Source organism: Haliotis rufescens, unplaced genomic scaffold, assembly GCF_023055435.1.
Source record: "Haliotis rufescens isolate VD_foot unplaced genomic scaffold, xgHalRufe1.0.p SCAF_7, whole genome shotgun sequence".
In the NCBI taxonomy this organism is placed as follows: domain Eukaryota; kingdom Metazoa; phylum Mollusca; class Gastropoda; order Lepetellida; family Haliotidae; genus Haliotis; species Haliotis rufescens.
The window spans coordinates 10,448,953-10,475,515 of NW_025964361.1; the positions used below are offsets into that span (position 1 = coordinate 10,448,953).

At 40.3% G+C, this 26,563-nt stretch overlaps 1 protein-coding gene across 1 annotated transcript in view; it reads right to left on the reverse strand.

Moving 5' to 3' along the window:
- LOC124114656 (sulfate transporter-like) overlaps window positions 1-26,563 on the reverse strand; it is a 43,848-nt gene that overhangs the window by 5,624 nt on the left and 11,661 nt on the right. Inside the window, exons 3-16 of the mRNA XM_046475331.2 lie at window positions 24,240-24,350; window positions 18,998-19,200; window positions 16,712-17,038; window positions 14,713-14,868; window positions 13,497-13,579; window positions 12,610-12,757; window positions 8,207-8,320; window positions 6,441-6,518; window positions 6,051-6,146; window positions 5,609-5,715; window positions 4,014-4,083; window positions 3,068-3,256; window positions 2,567-2,749; window positions 1,077-1,131 (exon numbers count right to left, since the gene is read on the reverse strand). Of these exons, the coding sequence (XP_046331287.2) occupies window positions 1,077-1,131; window positions 2,567-2,749; window positions 3,068-3,256; window positions 4,014-4,083; window positions 5,609-5,715; window positions 6,051-6,146; window positions 6,441-6,518; window positions 8,207-8,320; window positions 12,610-12,757; window positions 13,497-13,579; window positions 14,713-14,868; window positions 16,712-17,038; window positions 18,998-19,200; window positions 24,240-24,350 (1,920 nt within the window). The remainder of the gene's footprint in view (window positions 1-1,076; window positions 1,132-2,566; window positions 2,750-3,067; window positions 3,257-4,013; window positions 4,084-5,608; window positions 5,716-6,050; window positions 6,147-6,440; window positions 6,519-8,206; window positions 8,321-12,609; window positions 12,758-13,496; window positions 13,580-14,712; window positions 14,869-16,711; window positions 17,039-18,997; window positions 19,201-24,239; window positions 24,351-26,563) is intronic.

The following is a 26,563-nucleotide window of genomic DNA, read 5'->3' on the forward strand; positions in this document are numbered from 1 at the left end:
AACTGACAGGTACATACTGGGATCTTCAGGGTAAACTGACAGGTACATCCTTTGATCTTCAGGGTAAACTGACAGGTACATACTGGGATCTTCAGGGTTAACTGACAGGTACATACTGGGATCTTCAGGGTTAACTGACAGGTACATACTGGGATCTTCAGGGTAAACTGACAGGTACATACTTGGGTCTTCAGGGTAAACTGACAGGTACATATTAGGATCTTCAGGGTAAACTGACAGGTACATATTAGGATCTTCAGGGTAAACTGACAGGTACATACTGGGATCTTCAGGGTAAACTGACAGGTACATACATGGATCTTCAGGGTTAACTGACAGGTACATACTGGGATCTTCAGGGTAAACTGACAGGAACATACTGGGATCTTCAGGGTAAACTGACAGGTACATACTGGGATCTTCAGGGTTAACTGACAGGTACATACTGGGATCTTCAGGGTTAACTGACAGGTACATACTGGGATCTTCAGGGTTAACTGACAGGTACATACTGGGATCTTCAGGGTAAACTGACAGTTACATACTGGGATCTTTAGGGTAAACTGACAGGTACATGCTCGGATCTTCAGGGTAAACTGACAGGTACAAACTCAGATCTTCAGGGTAAACTGACAGGTACATACTGGGATCTTCAGGGTAAACTGACAGGTAGATACTCGGATCTTCAGGGTAAACTGACAGGTACATACTGGGATCTTCAGGGTAAACTGACAGGTACAAATACTCGGATCTTCAGGGTAAACTGACAGGTAGATACTCGGATCTTCAGGGTAAACTGACAGGTACATACTGGGATCTTCAGGGTAAACTGACAGGTACAAATACTCGGATATTCAGGGTTAACTGACAGGTACATACTCAGATCTTCAGGGTAAATTAACAGGTACATACTAGGATCTTCAGGGTAAACTGACAGGTACATACTAGGATCTTCAGGGTAAACTGCCCTGACATAGGAATACTATGGAATACTATGTGGTTTTGCTAGGGCTAATATATGACTAGCATATTTATTAACTTCAACAGAGACCAAAAACAATTCCTGAAATCCTTACCTCTCACTTCTGCTAGAAGAACTTCAACATGTATAGAGTCAAACTCTGTTATAATCTGGAACAAGATAAATCAACGTGCAATCTTAGAAAGTGAACGAATGTCAACAGTACTATACATGTATCCAAGCAAGCAGGAATCAGACCACAAGCAGACACATCATTTGTTACCTGTTTGTTTGCTTGTTGTTTTAACATCGCAATCACCAATCAGCTATGTTATGACGGTCTAAATAATCCAATCTGAACCAGACAATACAGTGAATGACATTATGAGCATCAATCTATGCAAACAGGATGATTGATTGATTGATTGATTGATTGATTGATTGATTGATTTGGGGTTAACGTCGCTCTTAACACTATTCCAGTTATATCGCTGCGTGTCAGCTTAATGTGGGAGGAAAGCCCAAAGTAATGCAGGTCTCAGACGTTTAACACTTTGGTGAAACCCATGAGCACGGGCATGGTGCTGACAAACCTAGAAACATAGTCAGGGCAAACTGGGATTCAAACCCACTATCATAGGTTTCTGGTGTGCCCAAGGGACGCAACTCTGTACAGCGAATCGCAGGGCCTTAGACGACTGGGCCACCAGTGCCCCCTCGGGATAAAATGATATGCACCAACCAAATAAGCATGTCTGACCACCTGATCCTGTTTGTTGCCTCTTGTGACAAGCATGGGTTGGTGAGGGCCAATTCTAACCCGGATCTTCACAGGGTGTACTTAACAGTGAAGCAGTTGATTTACAGGCTGCTTACAGCATTACTCAAGCCAAGGACAAAGAATGGAGTTCACACATCAACATGTGTATGTTGGGAACTGACTCCAGGTGTTTGGCCAGACAAGCCAACATTACAACTTAGGCTATAGTGTGGGCATCAGTGGGAGCATGAATCTGCACCATCAAGGCATGGTGTGACTCAGCAAAGTAAAACAGAGCTGGGCATCCACTGAAGTTCCAGACTCAGTGGCCATTGTGACCAAATAATCCCCTTCCATGTCACCAACAACTACAAACTAACTAGTGAACTAGTGCACAGTGCTTCCTCATGTAATAAATACGCTTGATGTTTGTTCGTTTGTTGTTTAATGCCACACTCAGCACTGTTCCAGCCATATGACGGCGGTCTGTAAATCCAATGATTGACATCATGAGCATCGATCCACTCAATTGGGATACAATGTCATGCATCAACCAAGTCAGCGACCACCCGATCCCATTAGTTGCCTCTTACGACAAGCATAGTCGATATTTACAGGAAGCATGGGTTGCTATGGACCTATTCTACGCCGGATCTTCACATGTCACCAAAGCTTGAAAGATTTGTAATTTTATCTAAAGTTATTCAGTGACCTTCAGTGTAATTCTCATATTTCAAATCAAAACACTTCCAAAATATCGAAAAAAGAACCTATTTTGGGGTTCAAAATTTCACAAGTACTTCCATGAACCCTGCAACAAAGACTCCAAGCGGCTTTCCTCTTACCTGTTGTATAGCTGTAACCCCCATGATATCAACAAATGTCACACCAGTCATGTCAATGACAATATGGTGTAGTGTAGACTTTAAGTCTTTGTTGCCTGGCAACAGGTAGATGGCAGTGTCTGGAGCGCCATCACCATTATTGGCAGCATACGTAGCAACATCCCCTTCTCCGCTTGTAGGCCGCTGAGGAACAGTACATTTTGTCAGTTACCATGGTTACGGACCTGTTATTCATTAACTGAGAGAGTGACTATTTTCAGTCTGTGCTAAAAGCTTTTGCAATAACTAAACATGTATATTGGCATTATTTTCAGTAATCTTAGTTTCAGAATATATAGACTAGTACTGTTATTCATCAAGGATTCAGAACCAAGTGTTCCTAGAAGTTATATGGACTTAATGACATCACTTTCTTTTTGGACAAACACAGGTGCAATGCACGGCACCTTTAAAACAGAACAACCCATGCCTCTAACATCAGGGACTAACATCTGCCCATACCTCCCTGCAGTTGTTGCCCACATGATTGGTCTCCTCCTCCTTATCCACCACCATCTCCTTCGTCTTCTTCCGCAGCTTCAGGGGATTCAGTCCTGACAACTTGTACACCTTCTTCTTGAAAATGTCTGCATTGGCGAAATACAGCGGCGAATCCATACGGATCACTCGGACACCAGCCATCTCTTTGACCTGTGGCAGGAAGACATTAAAACACCATCCTACAAATACTGCACTTAGAGTGAGAGAGTGAGTCAGAGTGTGAGTCTGTATGAATCATTTGGACACCCAATTTGATTTGCACCCAGGATCCTGGAAGAACTAAGGGATGCAACTCTGAACATAACAGCACTTCACACTGACATGTGAACTACGACAGCAAGATGTATCATGGGTTCAGACTGTCTCCCAGTAATGTGAAGTTAAAGCTGTATAAATTAATAATTACATTTTTATGCAATTCTACAAAAAGGTGAGGGCAGGAGGCATTGCATTGTTATATTTATCTGATTAAAGGTGTGTTTTTTTTCTCAAGGCCAACATTTGCATGAACTGTTGACTAATGCTTCCTAATGTGACAAGTCCACTCCCAACATTTCTTGAATGGCAAGCACTGATCAGCAACAGGTGCAGAAAGATCAAGGTCACCCGACATGACTTTGTTAAAGCCTCCTGCTGGTTGCTGACTGCTGTTATTCTTGACTATATTCTAATAATTTTATCAAGGTAAGAAACAATGCAACACACAGTCATTTTCTTTGTCTGTAGGTTCTTGGGGACAAAACATGAAGTGGCAGTTATGGGAATGACATGGCCTTATGGACATGTTGTCCTGATAAAGTTTAGTTTTAGTTCTGTTCTTGTCATCTCAAAAATATTCCTACATCTTAGAACATATAGACCACTGCTGAATATCTTTCTGTGTAAGCTAGAATCAGTTGACACTCACGTCTCTGTACTGCCCGAGAGAACGGTATTCCTCACTGGAACCGACGGTGCCCACAGCAACAGATGTTGACCTGACATCACACAAGCAAAATTACATCCTAGTCCAACGGACGCATCAATGTATTAAGAAATTTGTATGTTTCTCATTTCTACAGACCTTTAGTTGGGCTTGTTTAGAGACCGATATTCGGCCCAAAGTATGCAGCAAAATTGAGGTGAGGTGAGGTGAAATTGGGTTTAACATCCAAGATTATTGCACTTGATTGTGTGTGTGTGTGTGTGTGTGTGTGTGTGTGTGTGTGTGTGTGTGTGTGTGTGTGTGTGTATGTGTGTCTGCTTGTACTAGTCCAGACTAATGCCGATTTTATAGCACTAGCTCACTAGCCGCAGTTTAACATGAATACCCCTTGTTTTAGCCCCTTAATGCCGAGCGCCAGACAGGGTAACAACAAGTACCATCTTTTAACATCTTTTGGTTAGACGCGGCCAGGAATCAAACCCCAGACCTTCCTCTCTCCCGGCGGACGCTCTACCACTAGACCACGGAGGCGGTCGCAGCAAAATTGAAACTAAAACTTGCCAAATTCATAGTCGTATCTAATGTCACGGCTTTGTAGAGGTAATTTGTAAATCACTGACAACAGGAACAATATAGAAGAAGAGGTGTTGATGCTTAGTTTTACAATAATGCACTAAATGCAATTACAAAATAAGAACAATATAATGATTAAAAGCTTAACCATGCGTGAAATAATTTATATATTTTGTAACTCTACGATGAATAAGCTTTTAGAAAATACTACCTGTTACTACTATGTACATAGGAGAAAATCGCTATCAAAAACAGAACATTTTGCTCGATTTTTACACATTTTTCTCCCAATTTGACCGTTTATTATTTTTCTTATGACATTTTTTTCATGTCATTCGATAACTAGTAGAATGATCAATAACTGTACTTAATTTTGTTTTATTATTTTCACAAATAACGCTTGTAGAGACATTTTTGTGCAAAATGCAGAACTCCATGGTCCACTGACAGGCCGTCACGCATACGAGTGACCCCTCTCAGGTGGTCACTTGTACGCGAGATGGGAGAGCCGTCTCGCGTACACGTTACGTCCTCTACTGTTAACTAATGAAAACTGTATTTCCTATTAGGTAGGGCTGGGACGGGTAACTCGGGTTATCAGGTCGGGTGGGTACTGAGTAGAACCCGGGGACCCACAGGACTACCCGGACCTGTGGATAGTCATGTGATTTATTGTTTAATGACAAAATATATCTGGAACTCCATGGTCGCATTACAAGTCACATACGTTTGCATTTCTTTCTGACTATGCACCCATTTCTTCTCAAATTTATAGGTTTGAACAAAGATAAAGCTTCAGTCAACTTCAGTGTATGCATGACCAGATCGTTTTATGTGTATATAAATACATTTTGCCAAATGTTCCAAATCAGACATTTTGTACCTATCTCTTGAGACCTGTAGAGGGTACCCGGGTAGGGTCGGGGAATAGGGGGTCGGGTACCCGGGTTGTAAATTTGGACTCGTCCCAGCCCTACTCTTAACCCTTCCACAGGATGACATACCTCTGGGTTCTGACCACCACCATCAAGGTGCACACAAGGAAGCCGATCATCAGGCCTTTGTCGGCATCGAGGATCACAGAGGCACAGAAGGTGAACACCCACACAATCTGAAGCAGACCACAACTTACAGTTGGTTTTGTTTGTTGTTTAACTGTAAACAATCGAATCTCGACCAGATAATCCAGTGATTGATATCATGAGCATAGATCCATGCAACTGGGTTGGTTGGTTGGTTGGTTGGTTGGTTTGTTGTTTAACGCCGCACTCAGCAATATTCCAGCTATATGACGGCGGTGTGTAAATAATCGATGCACCATGAGGATATGCCACCACCCTCACAGCATGAAACACAGATTGTCACCCATCTTACAGTCAGACCAACACAGCCACATCACCCATCTGACACACAGTTCTACTGACACAGCCACATCACTCAACTCACACAGTCATAGTGAGATTTCCTCCACAGATCCCTGAGCTGGAAGAGCTTCATGAACATCCCTCGTAGATTGACTATGATGATGGAGGACAGCACACACTGAAACAGACAACTTGATTTAGCACAGCTAACTTGTATTTCTCCCCCCTCCCCCTCCCCCTCCCCACAGCAGGAATGATGCATAGTTAATTTCAGTAAAAGTAAAGTAATTCAAGGCCAATATTGAAAATTTATACCATGTACATTTGGGCCCTTTCGAAGGGGGATAACTCTAGTTACTGACGATAAAAAAAGATTGTAAAAAATCTTTTCTTCAAATTTTTTTTGCTAGAAATATTCAAGGCCTTTTCTATTTTTAAGCCAGTAACAACCAGGGCTGCTTTGAGTACTCACCAGGGGGAGTGCGTGTAGGTGCGGCCCCAACACCATGATCACCAACAACACCACAGAACACGCTACGAGGGAGGTTACCTGAAACCATGGCAACGACTTCAGTCAATTCAAACATCTTCAAACACGAGCGAGAGCAACATCAACCTAACCACAAGATCAACCGAACAAAATATTTTACACCAGAAAGTTTGTGTGGTTTAAAGTGAGTGAGTGTGTTTATGCTTTACATCACATCGGCAATATTTCAGCCATATCATGATGGTGTGGTTTAAAGCCACTTCTAATACACAAACTATCCAGCCATACACTTTGCTTCACAAATTTTAGCTATGTAAGGAACTGAATTTTTGTTTCAGTGAGTGGTCCAATGCTTTAATCACTGGCCTACAACATTGTGCCCACTAAAGTTGAACGATCGCGAAATTAATGCAAACAAAATTAATTGAAATCTTGGTAATATAATGGATTACAAACACAGGTCTAGATACACAATGAACACTTTTATAGCCAGATTGTGTAATAACAGGACTGACTTGCGTACATCAGTATATTCGTTGATATGCTACTTCTGGTGTTACGTGTACACAATGATGTCTTCACATTGTCAAATAAAATCGAAGCTCATTGTATGTGTGTATTATGCACACACTGGTTGTCCAACGGTAGTTAAATACTGTATTCCATTATTTTACTCATCATACATTTTTATAGGGAGGCCCTTTCCCAGGTAGATAGTACACAAATGTTTATTTGGTTACATACATGTTCAAAACTATTGCACTTGGATGTAAATGTATGGCTGCTTGTACTAGTCCAGACCTAATGCCTGTTTTATGGTGATGGCCCACTGAAATACCATGCCACAGTTTAACATGGATAACACATTCAGACACATTACTGACTCTGAGCCAACCAGTCCAAGCTTTATTCCAGTAATGCTAAGTGCCAGGCAGGGTAACAACAAGTACCATCTTTTAACGTCTTTTTGTATGACACAGCCAGGGGGCTCCAGCCACAGACCTTCCAGACTTTGTACAAATTTTGACCGCCCAATATAAAGGATGAGTGGGTTCGTGAGCCAATCAGGTGTCAGCTTTCTAAAATGATTCAGCTCCATTCTTTACCATCTCAATTTGAACAATTTGATTTTGGCAAAAGCCACACGGAACACAAATATTCCTTCAATGGTACATCATCTTAGGAGTAGATGCAATGGCACTCAGGAACAACATGACAGAATATCCAACAATAAATGGCATAAGCTTTATTAATTACATCTGGAACTGTCTGTTTATGTTCATTTTCGAGAGGCAGAAATAGGATATTCTGGGCTGATTTAAGAAGATTGACATGGAATGGCTGATTAGAATATTCACCTGTCTCAATCTCCAATGAAGACGTTATTAGATCCTCACACAGAGTGGTATTGTATGGGAGTAAAAGATCTGATTTTAATGAGATTGGCAAAACTTCAATTCATGTGCAGTTGTGCAAAGGGTTATTGTTGATTGATGCCATTTTTCAGGAATCAGTGCAAGTATGGTTGTACTTAAAGGATGTGTTTGTTAAAGCCAGGGGTTGTCACACGTATCACCATGTTACCTGCGTTCTTCCCCCAGCTCCGTCCTGAACCAGACTAAGAGATATGGAAGCTGACACCATGTAGCCAGAAAATATGGCCGCTACCACCCCTGCTGTACCTGAGGCAAACATCTCCTGTAACATCATCATGTGACAAGTCATATCACCTTAACTCGTTATCTCACCTGAGTGCGTCCACCCGCACCGTCCTGCACCAGGCTGCGAGATACAGACGCTGCAGTGATGTAGCCAGAAAATAATGCACAAACCACGCTTGCAGTTCCTGTTGCAAACATCTCCTGAAAGATCATTTCATGAATTAGCAGAATGTTGCACCATCCTCGGTTATCCAGGGTATTATCTCTCCTATACTCACTGACAAAAGAAACACGAATACCATACATGATGGTTAATATTTAATGAATACTCATATTCAAGAGATATTAGATTGTTTCGATGCACAAACGAACATACTGTTATGTTGTGCAAACCGACGCTTATGAATGCATCTCATGTGACGTCATAGATCCATGACTCGAGATGTGCCATTTGTCTCGTGCAGGATTAGCGTTTAAAATTTGGAAATCACGTGCAGCATATCGTGATAAGAATAAAGCCACTGTGGTAACACTTGACAGATTGTTAGTTTTGTCATTTAGTGGTACACATTTGAAACATCTCTTCTTAACATACATACTTCTCTCCATGTTTCTATGGTTCACATTTGGTTCTGTTGGTGGTGAGTATATATTAACGTACCCTGGACCCAGTTACCATGGTTACCACCTGCTTCCTTTTGAGCCTAGAGCAAATGTCACAATGCTAAAATAGCCTTTAACTAGCCTCAGGGCCATCTTCCCGAGGCAAGAGAGTTAACTGACTATAAAAGTTCAGTTTCCACCCTTGCCGAACTAGGCTGGTATTATGGAGTTAGATTTTGGCTGGACTAATGACTCTATGCATAGTCCAAACAAAATCGCCACTGAAATCGAAATCCGGTTCGTAAACTGTCATACAGATTTCGGTCGACTGCGGGATTTGCACAGCATGTGCACAAGGCCATGTTGTCAACAGCTATTTTCCAAATCTTTTCAAGTTTTTAATCAAGGTGCTCACGTGATTTGATGCACTTCGCGATGTAAGACCAGTTTTATCACAATTTAGATCTTGATTATCGATCAGATCGTCTTGAATGGGTGCCGCCATTTTGTTTGAAACAAATGCAAGTGTTACGAGAGGTGGAATTTGATTGGTCCATAGGAGAGGCATAGAAGGGACTTAACTCGTAACAGCCACTGGTGGCGCTACGATCGAGCCCAGTAATTCCAGCCTAGTTCGGCAAGGGTGGAAACTGGACTTTTAAAGTCAGTTAACTCCCTTGCTTCGGGAAGATGCCTCAGGGCTGGCTAAAAAGATTGATAATCGTGGTTATCGTGGATGGGAAGAAATATTTACGATTATCGATATGAAATTGTCTCATCTATAATAACTTACATAAACTATTGTTATGAAATAAAGTTCAACTTTACCCAATCAGACTTGTTATTGTCAATCGCGTCAATTGACAACGATGGATAGCAACTGTTTTTGTACATACTGGTATATCTCAAATGTCCACAAAGTAATCTACGTATAAATGAGTCACTGCACACCAGTGGGGGGAAATATTTTGATTTCTTTTGTGACTTTCTTGCATATTTGCTCAAAGTTACTTCTTCAATATTTTTTTAATAATTGATCATTATTTAGTTAGCGATAATCGATCTCTATGCTCTATATCGATAGCCAGCCCTGCTTGTTGCGTACCATCTCAAAATGGTAACATCTGATAACATACCGACTCTGGCCCTATATCATCGTATATCTTGATAGTCAGGGAAACTTTCACTAAAAGGTCATTGATAACAGTCCGATGATTCGAAATAAATATTTGTTTAGGAATCTTTTATACAAAGCTGCAGTTTTGAAACAATATAAAGGCCTTTTGTGCCGTCTCACACACATTGTCCATTGATCATAACAATGTAATAGCGCCATTTATAACAAAACTATCTGTTCCCTATATCATGTTTATAACTATATACACTACCTCTCCCAACAAGCTATATCATCAAAGCATCACACAACAGGGTTTGAGAAGGATCTTTCCACTTCTAGCTCTATATTCTCATTAATGTAAAGCCCCTAAACCATGCTAGATGACCCACTCACAATGTCACACAACCACAGGAGACTGTAACACTGTACCTTACTGTTCAATATTAATTTATCCATTTTTTACTGAAACTTTAAAAAATATATATAACAAGGGCAAAAGTGAGCGTGGCTCACTAATACCCCCGACCCGCCTAGTGTGTCAGTAGTTTCAAAATAAATAATGGATAGGGTTAGGGTTTGAAAAATTCATAAAAAAATGGAAAATTAATAAAAACAATTTTTTTCTTTTGACTGCACCCCTCCATATGACACAGATTATATGTACTAAGTTTGAGATGAATCCACTGAATGGTTTAAGGGAAATCGTGAGGACAAACTTTTCAGACGAACGGACAGACGGACGGAATCTTGGTATAACTATATATATATAATAACAGTGCTAGAAGCTCCATGTGCATACAGGGTGGGGAATAGAACCCAGGACACCAAGCCACCACTATCACCACTGAGCTACCAAGCCACCCACAAGGGTAATTCATACATAAAGTTTTGCAAATTAAAAAAAATCATTTATCACTGTTCATAAAAATGCAATTAATGACAGAATAGTGAGCCTGATGAGTGAGCACGAATAGGAATAACATAAAATATGTGTGTTTCCAAATATACAAAAAACAAACATATTTCGAAGATCATTATTCAAAGAATTCATGTCCAATCCCTTCAAACAATCATCAATGGTTAATTGGAACAGCATTACTAACTAAACAGTTATTTGTTACAGGATAACTGGAACTCATCACATGCATACCGGATACATGCAATCAAACTGAAACATACTGAAATAAAACACAAATAGTGAATACAAAACCAAGACAGCTCTAAACATGCACAGAATAACACAGTACAAGGAAAAAATAATTCATATCAACATTTACATCATGTTTAGGCCTGGCCAAGTTAATTACTTGTTTAAAAGATCTGCCTGCGTCATTTTAGCCATGTTAGCCATTTTCCAAATAAATGTAATAAAGAAAAACATTATGTTGGAGGCATAACTGTCACTTGTGGTTTGTCGTTTGTTGTTTAACACTGTACTCATAAATATTCCAGCTATACAGTTGCTGTCTGTCAATTATCGAGTCTGGACTAGACAATCTAGTGATTGACATCATGAGCATCAATCTAAACAATTTGGATATGATGACATGCATCAACCAAGTCAGCAAGCCTGACCACCCGATCCTGTTAGTCACCTCTTAAGACACACATGGGCTGCTGAAGACCAATTGTAAGCCAGATCTTCACAGGGTTTGTGTCTTGTAACCTTCATCTCAAACTGAAACTTTCACATTTTGACGAGTTTCTTCTCTACTGCTTGTTCAAGCAAAGACTTCACTTGAAGTGAAAGGATAGCACATTTTCACTCCCAAAAGATGAACCCAAAGATGTGTGTGTACAACTGGCACAAAGCAGTAACAAATTCTGATTGTGATCTTTTAATTCTAATTAACTTGGTCTGGCCTTTCTACCATTTTTACTTCTCAAAAGATTTTAATCATGTCAGAATATCACAGAGAGAACCACAGAAGCTCCCCAAATAAGCATGCATGAACCACAGTCAACCAAATAACTGAAATGTTTTACAACTTATACAAAGCTAATCATGTAACCATGGCAACAAAAAATCTTCACTCCAATATTCTTTCAAAAGGAAATCTCACTTTAAAAAGGTTCCCATGCCTTGAACCAGAACATGATAGATACGACAACATCAAACATTAAAAAAATATATTGTGCATAATCTCACTAAAATCAGTTCTTTTATTCTGATACAATATCTCTCTTCATGAAAATCTTAGGACACTTCCATCGGTCACATCAGGTGAACATTCTAATCAACCAATCAGCATCCAGGCTTCTAAAGTCTCGGTATGAGTGAGCGGAGCATTCAGACAGCCATATCTGATTTCTCTATCTCAACAACGAAGTTAATGGAGGTGTAACAAATGCAAACTTTATACAATGATTTATCTAGAACTGCTCAGTGGCTCAGTGGCTCAGTTGAATCCTAGATAAAGCCCTGCTATAAAGCCCTGCTATAAAATTGTTGTGGACATTCAATTCATCCTGCCATTTCTGAGCAGGATAGCATCTACAACAAAAGCGTGAACTATGGAGGCTATCTTTGCTGAGATGGAAATTTCCGAAAGAAGGCAGTAGAGAAATGAAGCCAAACAGTTTTAGAAAGCTGACATCTGATTGGCTCAAGAACCCTCCCATCCTTCACCCGATGCGATTTTCTACGGAAATGTTGTCAGATCTTCACAGAGAGTTATCATATCAGAGTGCAAGGTCTGATTTGAATGAGATTGTCATGTGCCACACCATCCATCAGCCACGACATAACAGATGTGTGGTCCTAACTCACCTGATTTGAATCCACCTTGTAGTTGTTCTTCATGCCTAGTGTTTTGGCCATGGATATAGTTTGTGCATAGGCTACAATGATGATGATCAGGGCTTCAAAGAAGTAATCCTTCGCAAGTAATATGTTGGGTACTCGTGGAACAGGCACCCTGAAATAGGTTCATGTTCAAGTTACTTTAAAATACTGATGTCAGGGTGAAGGTCACTAAACAGTTTCTGGGTGAAGGTCATTAAAAACCAAACGAGGTTTCGGTCTGAATGTTACTAAGAAACGAAACAGGTTTTGGGCTGAAAGTCACTCAAATAGAAGGCAGTTTGAGGTGAAGGCCTGTCACCACAAAACAGGTCAGTTTAGGCATGCACAAGGTGAAGGTCACCAAAAAGATGAATAAGTCTGGTGTTTCAATGTGAAAATTATGTTCCCTGTAATAGGATAATCAAAATGTTCATAAACACATAGATAAGTGAAAGTGTTACTTCTGCCCACAAGGCCATGGAATACACCCAAATGATGAGTACTGTTACGAACACCTATCATGTCTATATACAACTAGAGTATGATTACTGCGCATCAAGGACACATTATTTCACACTGGAGAATCCCTGGGATGTGACAGGAAATGCCTGTTAGCAACAATAATGCTATCAAATTCTACCGGGCACCCATTCACTGCTGGGTGAACAGAGGCACATTTCGAACAAAGTCACTTGCCGAAGGAGACACGACACGTGTTACATGTGCTTCAGTGTGGGGCAGGGCTGAAGCCCTAGAAACTATCAGGAACCGAAACAATTCATCAAAGGACTCTCTGTGACCGATGTTGCTCAACTTCACCTGATTGGTGACCTGTGCGCTACTATCAGAGTTCATCTACTACTAACACTCACCCCCCTGGTATTGTCCCCACCACAGGAACATTGTAAGTGTCCTGCAGATCCAGGAAATACGAGGCAACTGTTCCAAGGATCACCTGAAAGCAAGGTTACTCAATAAGTTGTATGCTTGTGGCTTAACGCCTGTCAGCAATATTCCAACTATATGGCAGCGACCTGTAAATAACGGAGTCAGACAATCCAGTGATTTTATGAGTCATCATTTAACTAATATTTATATCTACATGCACCAAGTTCATGTCCAGAAAATTCAAATTTGTGCGCAACTAACCCTTCAATCTTTCAACACACTCAACATCTCTAAGCTTTATTTTCAATACTATCAACAGAGACCTGAGATTTTATTTATTTAGACTAGTTGATGCATTTGTGTTTCAACTTTGATAAATTTTTGGGACCAGGGTGCGGCCTGGTTAAGTCAAATGCAACAAGCTTTATATGCCAACATGCACCTGGTCAAGTTCCTTAAGTCAAGCCCTGTTATGCCAGGGACCAATTCTAACCTGAATCTCACCCACATCTTCCCGAGGCAAGTCCAGTTTCCACCTTTACCAAACTAGGCTGGAATTCCGGAGTTACATTTTGGCTTCACTAGTGACTCTATGCATAGTCCAATCAAAATTGTGAAACAAACTAGACGTCCTGTTTGTAAACAACATGGAGATTTCGATCAACGGCAGGATTTGAAAAAGGGTACCGTCAACTGGTTGTTGACAGTTATCTTCCAAATCTTTTTATGTTTTAAAGAAGGTGCTCAAATGACTTGATGCACTTCCTGAGGTAGGAACCATTTTATAACAATATACATCTTTATTATCGATCAGATCATCTGAACTGGGTGCTGCCATTTTGTTTGAAGCAAATGCAAGTGATATGAGAGGTGGAATCTGATTGGACAATAGCAGGGATATTGAAGGGACATAACTCGTAAGAATAGCCACTGGTGGCGCTATGATCGAGCCACGAAATTCCAGTGTAGTTCGGCAAGGGTGGGAACTGGAATTTTGTAGTCTGTTTATTCCCTTGCCTCAGGAAGAACCAACTTGTTTCCCTTCCATCATGACTGTGCAAAAAACTGGTTTCTAAACCTACTGAATGATCAATTAGAGGTCTCAAATTAGAACTTAAATGAATAAGCCACGATGTGTATAAGTGACTATAAGCCTGCTGTAACATGTACAGAATGATGTTTAAGCAAGTGATGACTTACAACTATCAACTCAATAGGAATGGGGATCTTCATTTTATCCTTGAAGCGCTCATTTATCTGTGCCTTGACGAGGTAGATGATTAGCATGCACAGCAAACTGATGATGAGTGTAGCAACATTGGTGGCAGTTATATGCTTCAAGATGTCAACCCAAGTCTGGAAAATAACACAGAGAAATACAGAAGTGGAATCAGGGTAATCGTTCTCATTAAAATAAGATCTTAGTTCTCACTATCGCTAAACAAAGATCTGAGGACATCCCATTACGGGTGACGTCAGAAAGACCTTTCATCCGACCAATTAAAGCGTTGCTAACCAGATCATGAAAGTGACAGTCAGAATGTGTTTTCTAATCATGCAACCTCGAAAACGTTAACAAGGGGTATTCCGAACGACAGTTACGGTCCGTGCAACATATTCTGTCAAAATGATCGTCTATCTCTCGCTTCCGTGGGATACACATTTGAATGGAGGAGGTGTTGCACAATACATTGGAAGCACTGCCATACAATCTCAACCATATATTAGACATTCCGGAATGTTCGTTTGTTCAGTTTTCAAAATTTATATCGAAAACTGTGTCTGAAAGTGAAGTCTGAAATGGAAGTCGCCAGGTTGAAACCAATGCCGTAAAGTTTGAGAAAGCTGCTTTCTAATTGGCAGAAATCGACTTCTTGTTAGTCGTTTCAGTGGTCCGTCAAAGTTTGCGAAAGGTTGCTCTGACGTGACCCGTAATGGGATGTCCTCAGATCTTTAATCAATCAACATGATCATGATGATCAAGGGAGATAACTCTGTGCATTAAAGGGGAGATAAATTTATTTATTTTCTTACTGATAAAAATAACATAAATTGGCATCAAACCAAAATGGTGTAAAAAAATGGTAGTCTGACAACTGGTAGTCTAGATCACATACTTTGTGTACCCCTCTGTTAAGTATAAATTGGTCAAATGTAACATGTTATCTTTGGGATTACACTTTCCTAGTCAAGTACAAATTTGTATTCCTTTTTTGGGTGGAGTCTCATCCAGGAATTGAGCCAGATTGGTACAACACAAAGTACGTGCTGTAGACTACCAGTGGTCTGACTTCCATGTCTGTGGAAGCCTTGGTGACTGGATGGGGTATGTCACTGACTTTGTGTGCTGGCTATTAGGTGCCTCATTCTGAGAGTGTGGGTTATAAATCTGGGATAGAAGTCCACGCAAAAAATACTAGAATTTGTACTTTACTGAGAAAGTGTAATCCCAAACATAACATACCGTATTCGACGTAATATGCGCCCAGGGCGCTCTCAAAATAAGAAATAAGGGGCTCTTATTAGAATGTTATTTTGTTAAAAAAAAGTTGAAAGATAAATTTTGTTGTTTATGCTGTCAGCAATGGTCAGCCTAAAATGTTTATGAATGACAGATATATTTTTCAAAATTAAACGCCCATAATCATGATAATTAAGGGTGCATATAACACACAAGTGCATATTATACGCGAATAAATAAGTCTTGTGTACATTCATCAATCGGAAGGGGTGCTAATTGGGATTGTTCACTAGCCAATATCTTAGCAAATGTCGCCGTGGGCGCTTATTAGAGCGGGGCGCGTATTACGTCGAATACACTATGTTAACTTTGACCACTTTCTGAAAGGCATTGTCTATTCAAAACTAAAATGGTGTTTCTACATTTTTGTTAGAAGATTCACCAATCTGTAATGCTATATCAGTGTTCACAAATATGAATGACAGTCAAGAGGCCCTCATAACCCTAAATATTTAGGTGGTAGTTACTAATAACAGCCAACATCAAGGAGCCTGCATATACATGATAAAGTCTATTAATAATGATCATCACAAATATTATCCTGGTCATAAATGTTTATTTATCAATAAATTCATAGGAACACAGTCACTTTTGTCTTGAAGTATATATCAAAACAAAAAAGTCATGAAGTAATTTAACTTTACAGTAAACAAATAATCCGAGAAATGCAGCACGTACCAGAATAATCTTAAAGGACCCGTTAAACCTGGTCAGCACAGCATACTGAGCCTGTCTGTCTACAGCCATGGAAGAAGTCGTACAGTTGTCCAGGTTAAGTCCAGACATTCTCAGGAGTGAAGTATTTGTCACTGACATATTTGTCACAGAGTAGTTGAAAGGTGACAGTGTGGCAGGGCCACTGGCTATTTTGCCATATCCGAGTCCGAATATATTTTTGATTTGGCTGGTACAGACATGTATGGACACACCCACTGTGAAGCCTGTGATGAGGGCGTTGGACATGAAGTTGATGACAAACCCAAGCCCAAGCTTCCCAGCAAGCATCTGAAATAATAATAAATAATAAATAATAAATAATAAATAATGTCAGGTGAAATGGGGTTTAACGTCGCATCCAAAATTATTGCACTTATCTAGCGACATGCATGCACGTGTGTGTGTGGCTGCATGTACTAGTGCGGACTGTTGCCGATTTATAGTGCTAGCTCACTGAGATACCATGTCGCAGTTTAACATGAATACCCCACTTAGACAGTATACTGACTCCGAGCCGACCAGTCCTTGTTTTAGCCCTTTAATGCCGAGCGCCAGACAGGGTAACAACAAGTACAATCTTTTAACGTCTTTTTGTATGACGCGGCCGGGGATCGAACCCCGGACCTTCCGCTCTCCAGGCGGACGCTCTACCACTAGTCCACGGAGGCGGTCCCTCAGATGAACAGTATACTTACTCCGAGCCGACCAGTCCTTGTTTTAGCCCCTTAATGCTAAGAAATCACTATTGCGAAAACTATTGATATTGAAAGAAACTTTTGCGATAACTATTGATATTGAAAGAAACTATTGCGATAACTATTGATATTGCTAGCAACTATTGCGATAAATACCGATAGTTTTCAGTGTATCTTTTCAGATGGATTTTAGAGTTGAATTAAACCTTGGAACTGAAGTTTCCTTTGTATGTGATAACCATAACAAATATAAAGTAAAGTTTGAGATATGACTGATTTGCTTTTTCTTTACCCTAAAAATTTCAGAAAAAGAAACTTCCACATTACCATGTGTAGATTACTACCACTAATGATGAATTTATTGTGACACCCCTACTTAATGCCAAGCTCCAGACAGGTGTTGTTAAATGCTGCACTCAGCAACACTCCAGATATATGACAGCTGTTGGTAAATAACTGAGCTTGGTCCAGACAATCCAGTGATATCATGAGCATCCATCTACACAATTGGGATACGACACCATGCAACCAAGTCAGCGAGCCTGACCACCCGAACCTGTGAGTCGCCTTTTACAACAAGCATGGGTTGCTGAAGACAATTTTTAACCCAAAACTTCATGGGTCCAAAAAGATTAAACTTCCAGATTAGTACAGCTAGAAGAATGAAAATTCTAACAGGGCAAGATGCCGAACATCTTCCCAAGGCAAGAGAGTTAACTGACTTTAAAAATTCAGTTTCCACCCTTGCTGAACAAGGCTAGAATTCCTGGGCTAAATCGTATCGCCACCAGTTGCTATTACGAGTTATGTCCCCTCTATGCCTCTCCTATGGGCCAATCAGATTCCACCTCTCGTATCACTTGCATTTGATTCAAACAAAATGGCGGCACCCAGTCAGGACGATCTGGTTGATAATCAAGATCTAAATTGTGATTTAAATGGGTCTTACATCGCGAAGTGCATCAAATCACGTGAGCACCTTGATTAAAATCATGAAAAGATTTGGAAAATATCTGTAGGCAGCGAGTTGGAGGTGCACGTTTTGCAAATCCTGCAATCGACCTGCAATTGGACTATGCATAGACTCGTTAGTCCAGCCAAATTGAAACTCCATAATACCAGCCTAGTTCGGCAAGAGTGGAAAATGGACTTTTATAGTCAGTTAACTCTCTTGCCTCGGGAAGATGGATATCGAAGGATAACTGATGCTTTTTTGTTTGAATAAAATGTATCCCAATTGGTTAATTTGATGCTCATAATGTCAATCACTGGACTGTCCAGTCTTGATAATTACAGACCCCCATCATATAGCTGGAATATTGCTCAGTGTGACATTAAACAACATTAAACAAACTTTGTTCAATGGGATGATTTATAAATCTATTAATCGCGTTAATAGTATTTCAGAGTTTACTTTCTAAGAGGGCAAGTTTAATAATAACATGAAAAAAACTGATCGATATCTACAAAATTGAAAGTCAGGATCATACTCTATGTAACCACCAAAGTAATTTAAAACACTGTGTGATAATAATCAGCTTAAAGTCAGTACCGTAACCAATCCAGTTGCCAAGGTAACAGCTCCTGCAACCTCGATTCTCTTTGCCATGTCGCTGTCAGAGAACTCCTTTGTTTCCGGACAGTGTGTGTCAGGATTGATGTCAACAGAAGATACACCAACTCCTGATGCCGCGACAGATGCGTCATATTTCTCGAGGATCGACGCCATCATCAGACTCAGTACTGCGATACATCCTGAAACACGGTACAGCATCACTGTCTGATTAAACTCTGCGTACCCGGTACTTGGGAAGTGCCAGGATTTACACATGAATATTGAAAACAGACACAAAATCATCCAAACATGCTGAAGGGCATTCACAGAGATACATGCTTCGGAATGAATGCAAATATTTCATAATTCAGTACCACCTACAATTAATTTTTGTAGGTTATCATTTAAAATTCCACCACAGAGCTCTAGATAACTTTTTGAACAATTGAGCTTTTACTCTAGGGTTTCTTTTTTAATCAGTGTTAATTGGGTTATTACATTTTTTATTTGGTAACCAATATTTTTTCACTCATCTATTCATCACTCTATTGGGTTTTTCCCATAATTAGTGAACATTTTAAGATTTTAAAAATATGAAATCATAAATGTCTCAGATGTATATAACTGTTCTAGACGCGGAAAGTAAATTAGCTCGTAATTGTGTTTCAGAAATTAGTTCCTTTGTACGCATGCTGAAAAAGCTTTAATGGGTATTTACGAGTGCTGTTTTTATAAATTTTGAGTTTTTCATTTAATGCGTTTCTGAACGAAAGATAATTGAAAGTACCGTATTTGACGTAATAAGCGCCCAGAGCGCTTTCAAAATTAGAAATAGGGGCCTCTTATTACAATATTATTTTGGTGGAAAAAACAGAGTTGAAAGATAAATTTAGTGGTTTATGCTGACGGCCTGAACTGTTTATATACGACTGAGATATTTTTCCAGAATTTAATTGCCCATAATTAAGGGTGCATATAACACACGAGTGCGTATTATACATGAATAAATAAGTCTTGTGAACATTGATCAATCGGAAGGGGTGCTAATTGGGATTGTTCACTTGCCAATATATTAGAAAATATCGCCGTGGGCACTTATTAGAGCGGGGCGCTTATTACGTCGAATACGGTAATTTGGTTTTGAATATTTTTGCGGTGTATTTTACGCAAATACACTGCTTATCTGTAGCTCTGATACCTAGACAGTCAAATGCTTCACAATCTTCTAGCACTAGCACTCGCACTTCATGTCAGTTTGGGAAATCCCAGACAATTTTTAAATAACGGCCTTGGAGCTTGCGAATCTTATGTCACTTGTGGTAGAGAACTGAACAGTGTTCAGCTTTTCAAACTTCTATGGGACCTCCACTTTTTAACCTGGGACCCCAACAGTTAAAAGGCTTTGTGTCCTCTGGACCCCGAATACAAATAACCCACGTACATCCCTGACTGCGCATTATTTATGTATCCATAGGCATAGGATCTGGTGCTGTGTTTTAGCGTTGTCCCACTTAAAACTTGGGTGTTTTTCATTCATTAGGCCAGGCGTTTTATATTTTTCGGATTACAGACCCGCCGACACTAATTTTTTAGAAAATGTAAAAAAACACCCAAAAAACAGATTTCCGTTTTTTTTCCCTGCCAATAGCCTCATATTCAGTTATTTTATTTGTTATCACCTTTTAATAAAACAACATATGAGTTTACTGTTGTAAACTAGTAAAGAGACACATAATCGATCTTTGTTGATCTCGAAACCGACAATAGCCTCCCTTGACAATTGTCTGTGTTGTAAGTGGTAGAACTTTTATTGTTACAAGGGGCTTTATCATCACAAATGGCGGTCTTTTGAGCACAGAATATGTTCATAAAGTATGCCAGAGGCATTCTGCATTAAAAAAATGCATCTTGCTTTTTTCCCTCCTCCTCAAACCCTGGACTTTGGGCTGAAAAATCCGTAATCCTAAAAGTAAAAAAAGCCTGGCCTTAGCATGATCATGATGATTAGATCAGTAGCAGTATTAATCCGGAAGTTGAAAAATATTTTTTTATTTTTTCACTACTTACATCATGTATTTTGAATCTTAACCTAAACATTTTGTAAACCAATAAATAAAAAATAAAAAGTCTTACTTGTCATCATGGTCATGAGACAAAAAATTTTTTTTATCAGATTTTTAAAATCAGAAAATGCTGCAAATGCATGTAAGTAACAGAGACAATACTAATATTAGTATCAATCAGTTGGATGGCACCAGCTGGTGGCATGTGTGGCAGCACCTGTTCATTTCACAGGGGCCATCTCAAATGTTTTGGTGACTTAAATCATGTTTACCATAACAATGCCCTCCTCTCTGATCTCCAGGCAATCCAGGCATATCTGGAGCTCATGTCAACCACACAACACTGCACATCAGGCATTCATGATCACTGATCGTCTGGAGCTCATGTCACCCACACACACTGCACATCAGGCATTCATGATCACTGATCGTCTGGAGCTCATGTCACCCACACAACACTGCACATCAGGCATTCATGATCACTGATCATCTGGAGCTCATGTCAACCACACACACTGCACATCAGGCATTCATGATCACTGATCGTCTGGAGCTCATGTCACCCACACACACTGCACATCAGGCATTCATGATCACTGATCGTCTGGAGCTCATGTCACCCACACACACTGCACATCAGGCATTCATGATCACTGATCGTCTGGAGCTCATGTCACCCACACACACTGCACATCAGGCATTCATGATCACTGATCGTCTGGAGCTCATGTCAACCACACAACACTGCACATCAGGCATTCATGATCACTGATCGTCTGGAGCTCATGTCACCCACACACACTGCACATCAGGCATTCATGATCACTGATCGTCTGGAGCTCATGTCACCCACACAACACTGCACATCAGGCATTCATGATCACTGATCATCTGGAGCTCATGTCAACCACACACACTGCACATCAGGCATTCATGATCACTGATCGTCTGGAGCTCATGTCACCCACACACACTGCACATCAGGCATTCATGATCACTGATCGTCTGGAGCTCATGTCACCCACACACACTGCACATCAGGCATTCATGATCACTGATCGTCTGGAGCTCATGTCACCCACACACACTGCACATCAGGCATTCATGATCACTGATCGTCTGGAGCTCATGTCACCCACACACACTGCACATCAGGCATTCATGATCACTGATCATCTGGAGCTCATGTCAACCACACACACTGCACATCAGGCATTCATGATCACTGATCATCTGGAGCTCATGTCACCCACACACACTGCACATCAGGCATTCATGATCACTGATCATCTGGAGCTCATGTCAACCACACACACTGCACATCAGGCATTCATGATCACTGATCATCTGGAGCTCATGTCACCCACACACACTGCACATCAGGCATTCATGATCACTGATCGTCTGGACCTCATGTCACCCACACACACTGCACATCAGGCATTCATGATCACTGATCATCTGGAGCTCATGTCAACCACACACACTGCACATCAGGCATTCATGATCACTGATCATCTGGAGCTCATGTCACCACACACACTGCACATCAGGCATTCATGATCACTGATCGTCTGGAGCTCATGTCACCCACACACACTGCACATCAGGCATTCATGATCACTGATCGTCTGGAGCTCATGTCACCCACACACACTGCACATCAGGCATCCATGATCACTGATGCCGAGAGTGTCAAGCTTTGGTTTATTAATAAAGTGGCGTTTGACATGTCCCATGTCCTGCGTGGATGTATTGATCAGCGTAATATAAGCAAGCGGTCTATAAAAGGTTAAAATAGTTGTGTGTTGTGGCAAGACTCTTACATACACTTGACAAAACATGACATGTTCACTAGGGCTGGCACAATACACCAACTGTGAGATCCGATACGTATCCCGATACCTTCCTCACGGTCCGATCACGATACTTGCATGTGCTCTAATTGTGGTGCGTAAGCCATCTTTGTCATAGACAGGATGACCAAATACCTGGCGCACTGATGATTTACAGTTGGCAGTGTCAAGTATGGCACAACAAATGAAAATATTTAGGTTTTTACTATTAACTTGCACTACTGATTAGTGTTTAGTGAAAGCTAACATTTAAGGTCAGATTTGATATTTTTTTTACTTAGTGTGCGACTGTGATTGTATGAGAATTAAAAAAATCATGATCCACCAATGCATTGATGGATCGTCCCACCACTAATGTTTACAAATAAGTTACCATCACTTCAACCCAATACCCAACCCAATTCAAAAGCACAGACACGCAGACACGCAGACACGCACGCACGCACGCACGCACACGCACACACGCAAGCACTCACTTTTCTTTCAATTCCAACAATAGTGTCATGAATATATCTAGGTGTTCTCAAAGGCCAATAGTAAGCCCTAGACCTACATCCAACATTGGCTAAAATTCTAAAATTGGATTAACAGATTAAGAACGTCCCAATGCAAGAATCAATAAATATTAAATTTTACAATATTCAATGCATGCAATGCCGAAGAGCCTCTGAACTCAAGTTAACATATAAATCATAAATTCCTAATTTTGGAAAGATAATGATGCTTTTCCCCCAAACAAAACTGAACATTCCATAGAGACCACTCTACTTAATTTACCTCAATAATGTCAAACTTATACATCATCCTTTTGAAATGTCTGTGGAAATTAATGAACTGTTGTGGCTTGCAAGATTATCCAATAACATATACCGTATTCGACGTAATAAGCGCCCTGCTCTAATAAGCGATATTTGCTAATTTATTTGCTAGTGAACAATCCCAATTAGCACCCTTCCGATTGATGAATGTACACAAGACTTATTTATTCAGGTATAATACACACTCGTGTGTTATATGCACCCTTAATTACGGGCAATCAAATTCTGGAAAAATATATCTTTCGTGTATAATACGCACAGACTTTTCTTTTGTATCATTTCAGGCTGTCAACATAAACCATGAAATTTACCATCTTTCAACTCTTTCACCAAAATTATATTCTAATAAGAGCCCCCTATTTCTAATTTTGAGAGCGCCCTGGGCGCTTATTATGTCGAATACGGTATACAAAGTGTTGTGAAACAAGTGTTCAGACAATTCCTGAGACATCAGTCTGGCAGGCAGGTTGTTAAACTGAACATGTCAACAAGGCGGCCTCACCCATAGACACCTGTCTGCCGGTCCCCACAAAGAAGTAAGTGAGGGGGGCAAACAGGGAGATGTAGAGGCCCACCACCGGCGTCAGCGTCGACAGCTTACCGAACGCCATTCCTGGAAGGAGAAGAAACAGATAATAACGCATGTAGAGAATAACCAAGAAATAAAATGTGTACAAGGAAGTAGAGATTAATTGTTTGAGTGAATTAACTTTTAAAGAATAACCAACGACTAATGACTGGCGTTAAACCCCAAGTCTTTGGCAAGGGACTTACAGCATTTATTCAAGAGGGACATATACTCCAAAATCCGAAGTAGAGTAGGTTGCCCTATATATTAATCATTGACTTTTTAAGAGATTTGTTTGTTTGTTATTTAACACCCCACTCAGCAATGTTACACGCAATTGGGATCGATGACATGCATCAACCAAGTCAGCGAACCTGACTGCCCAATCCCGGCAGTCACTTCTTACGACAAGCATGGGGTTGCTGAGTGAGTGAGTTAGTATGGTTTGACTCCGCTTTAAGCAATATTCCAGCAATATCACGGCGGGGGACACCAGAAATGGGCTTCACACATTGTACCCATACCGGGAATCGAACCCGGGTCTTCGGCGTGACCAGCGAACGCTTTAACCACTAGGCTACCCGACCGCCCCCATGGGTTGCTGAAAACCTTTTGTACCCTGGATCTCAGACATGGTTGCGCCAATGTGATTCTCCTGCTCATATTTAAGTAAAATTACTTGTCCCTTGGCCTTCCATGTAAATCACTTCTTTGTGACACAGGGCAGGTTTTCTTTGAATTCTCTTTGGACGTGGCTTCACAGTGCAATGTGTGGACTCTAAACAAGAGCCGCTACAGAATATGTTTGCCACTATTTTCATTCATTCATGTATCCAAGGGGTCAAGGATAGAGTAACCTTCCACAACTCACCATAAGAACCTTAAATACGTTTAATGTATGTATGTCATATGTAAATATGTACTATCATGACAGTGTATATGTAATACATAAATATGTATTATGTATACATCAACTGATAATTTTTCTTGTGATATATCTAGTTTCTGTGATGCTATTGGGTGGCAAGCAGATTCCATAATTGTACCAATATTTGTCTAAATCAGACATCACCTGACCATGCTGACAGAGATCCACTGCACTGCTGCAGGTGAATTTTTTGCATATTATATATTGTTGATAAATGAGCAGGATAGAGCAATTTATGGGTAAATCACAGCCTGGTACAGAGTATAGTGATACACCTAATGTTTGGGGAAATACAAAAGTCTCAGTCTGTCATGCCACAGCCTCTGACGCAGCCTATTGATGTGTCTGTGAAGTGCCATAAGCAGAGGAAAATTAGGTCAAACTGATGGATTGATTGACAGATGTCACTATTTGTACATCAATATGATCACAGTTATTGTTAATATTAGCATGATTGGATACAAACAGAAAATGAGGTAAACTTTGACATTTGAGTCATTGTTCATGTGATAAACATGATAAACATGATAAATGCAATGGTAATGCTCACTGCAATTTTGAAATTTCAAAATACAGTAAACTACGGTTATAACGAACTGAAAGGGACCATTAATCTTATTTCTGTATAACCGTAGTTCATTATAAGCATATATACAGGATACATACATCAAAATAACGTCAGTTTGTTATAAGCATGTTCATTTAAACGCAGTTTACTGGAAAACCAATACCTTGTTCTTATGAGTAACTGTCATGTTCTAAGAATTTCTGTCTATTGTTTCTAAGAATTTCTGTGTTGATAAGCAGAATTATGGTCCTGAGACATCATTCATGTGATAAACATGTTAAATGCAATGGTATCCTTCACCATGGTGGGAGGAAAGCCCGAAGTGATGCATGTCTCAGACGTTAACCACTTCGGTGAAACCCACGAGCACGGGTATGGTGCTGACAAACCTAGAAACATAATTGGGGAGATGTACATGAACCTACCCAAGAGCAGGAAATAGTTGGAATGAGGAATGTGCCTGAGAACTAAAGAATCTGACACTGAGAATTACAATGAAATCAAACCTTTGAGTCCAGAGGTTCTTGAACTAAGGAAACACAACCTCATTACAGGTTTCCACAGTTTGCAGTTAGCTGCACACAAAAGGAATGAACCATGGACCTTCCGCTCCCCGGACGGACGCTCTACCACTAGACCACGAAGGAGGTTCTTGAACTTAGGAAACACAACCTCATTACAGGTTTTTACAGTTTGCAGTGAACTGCACACAAAAGGATTGAACCCTGGACCTTCCGCTCCCCGGACGGACGCTCTACCACT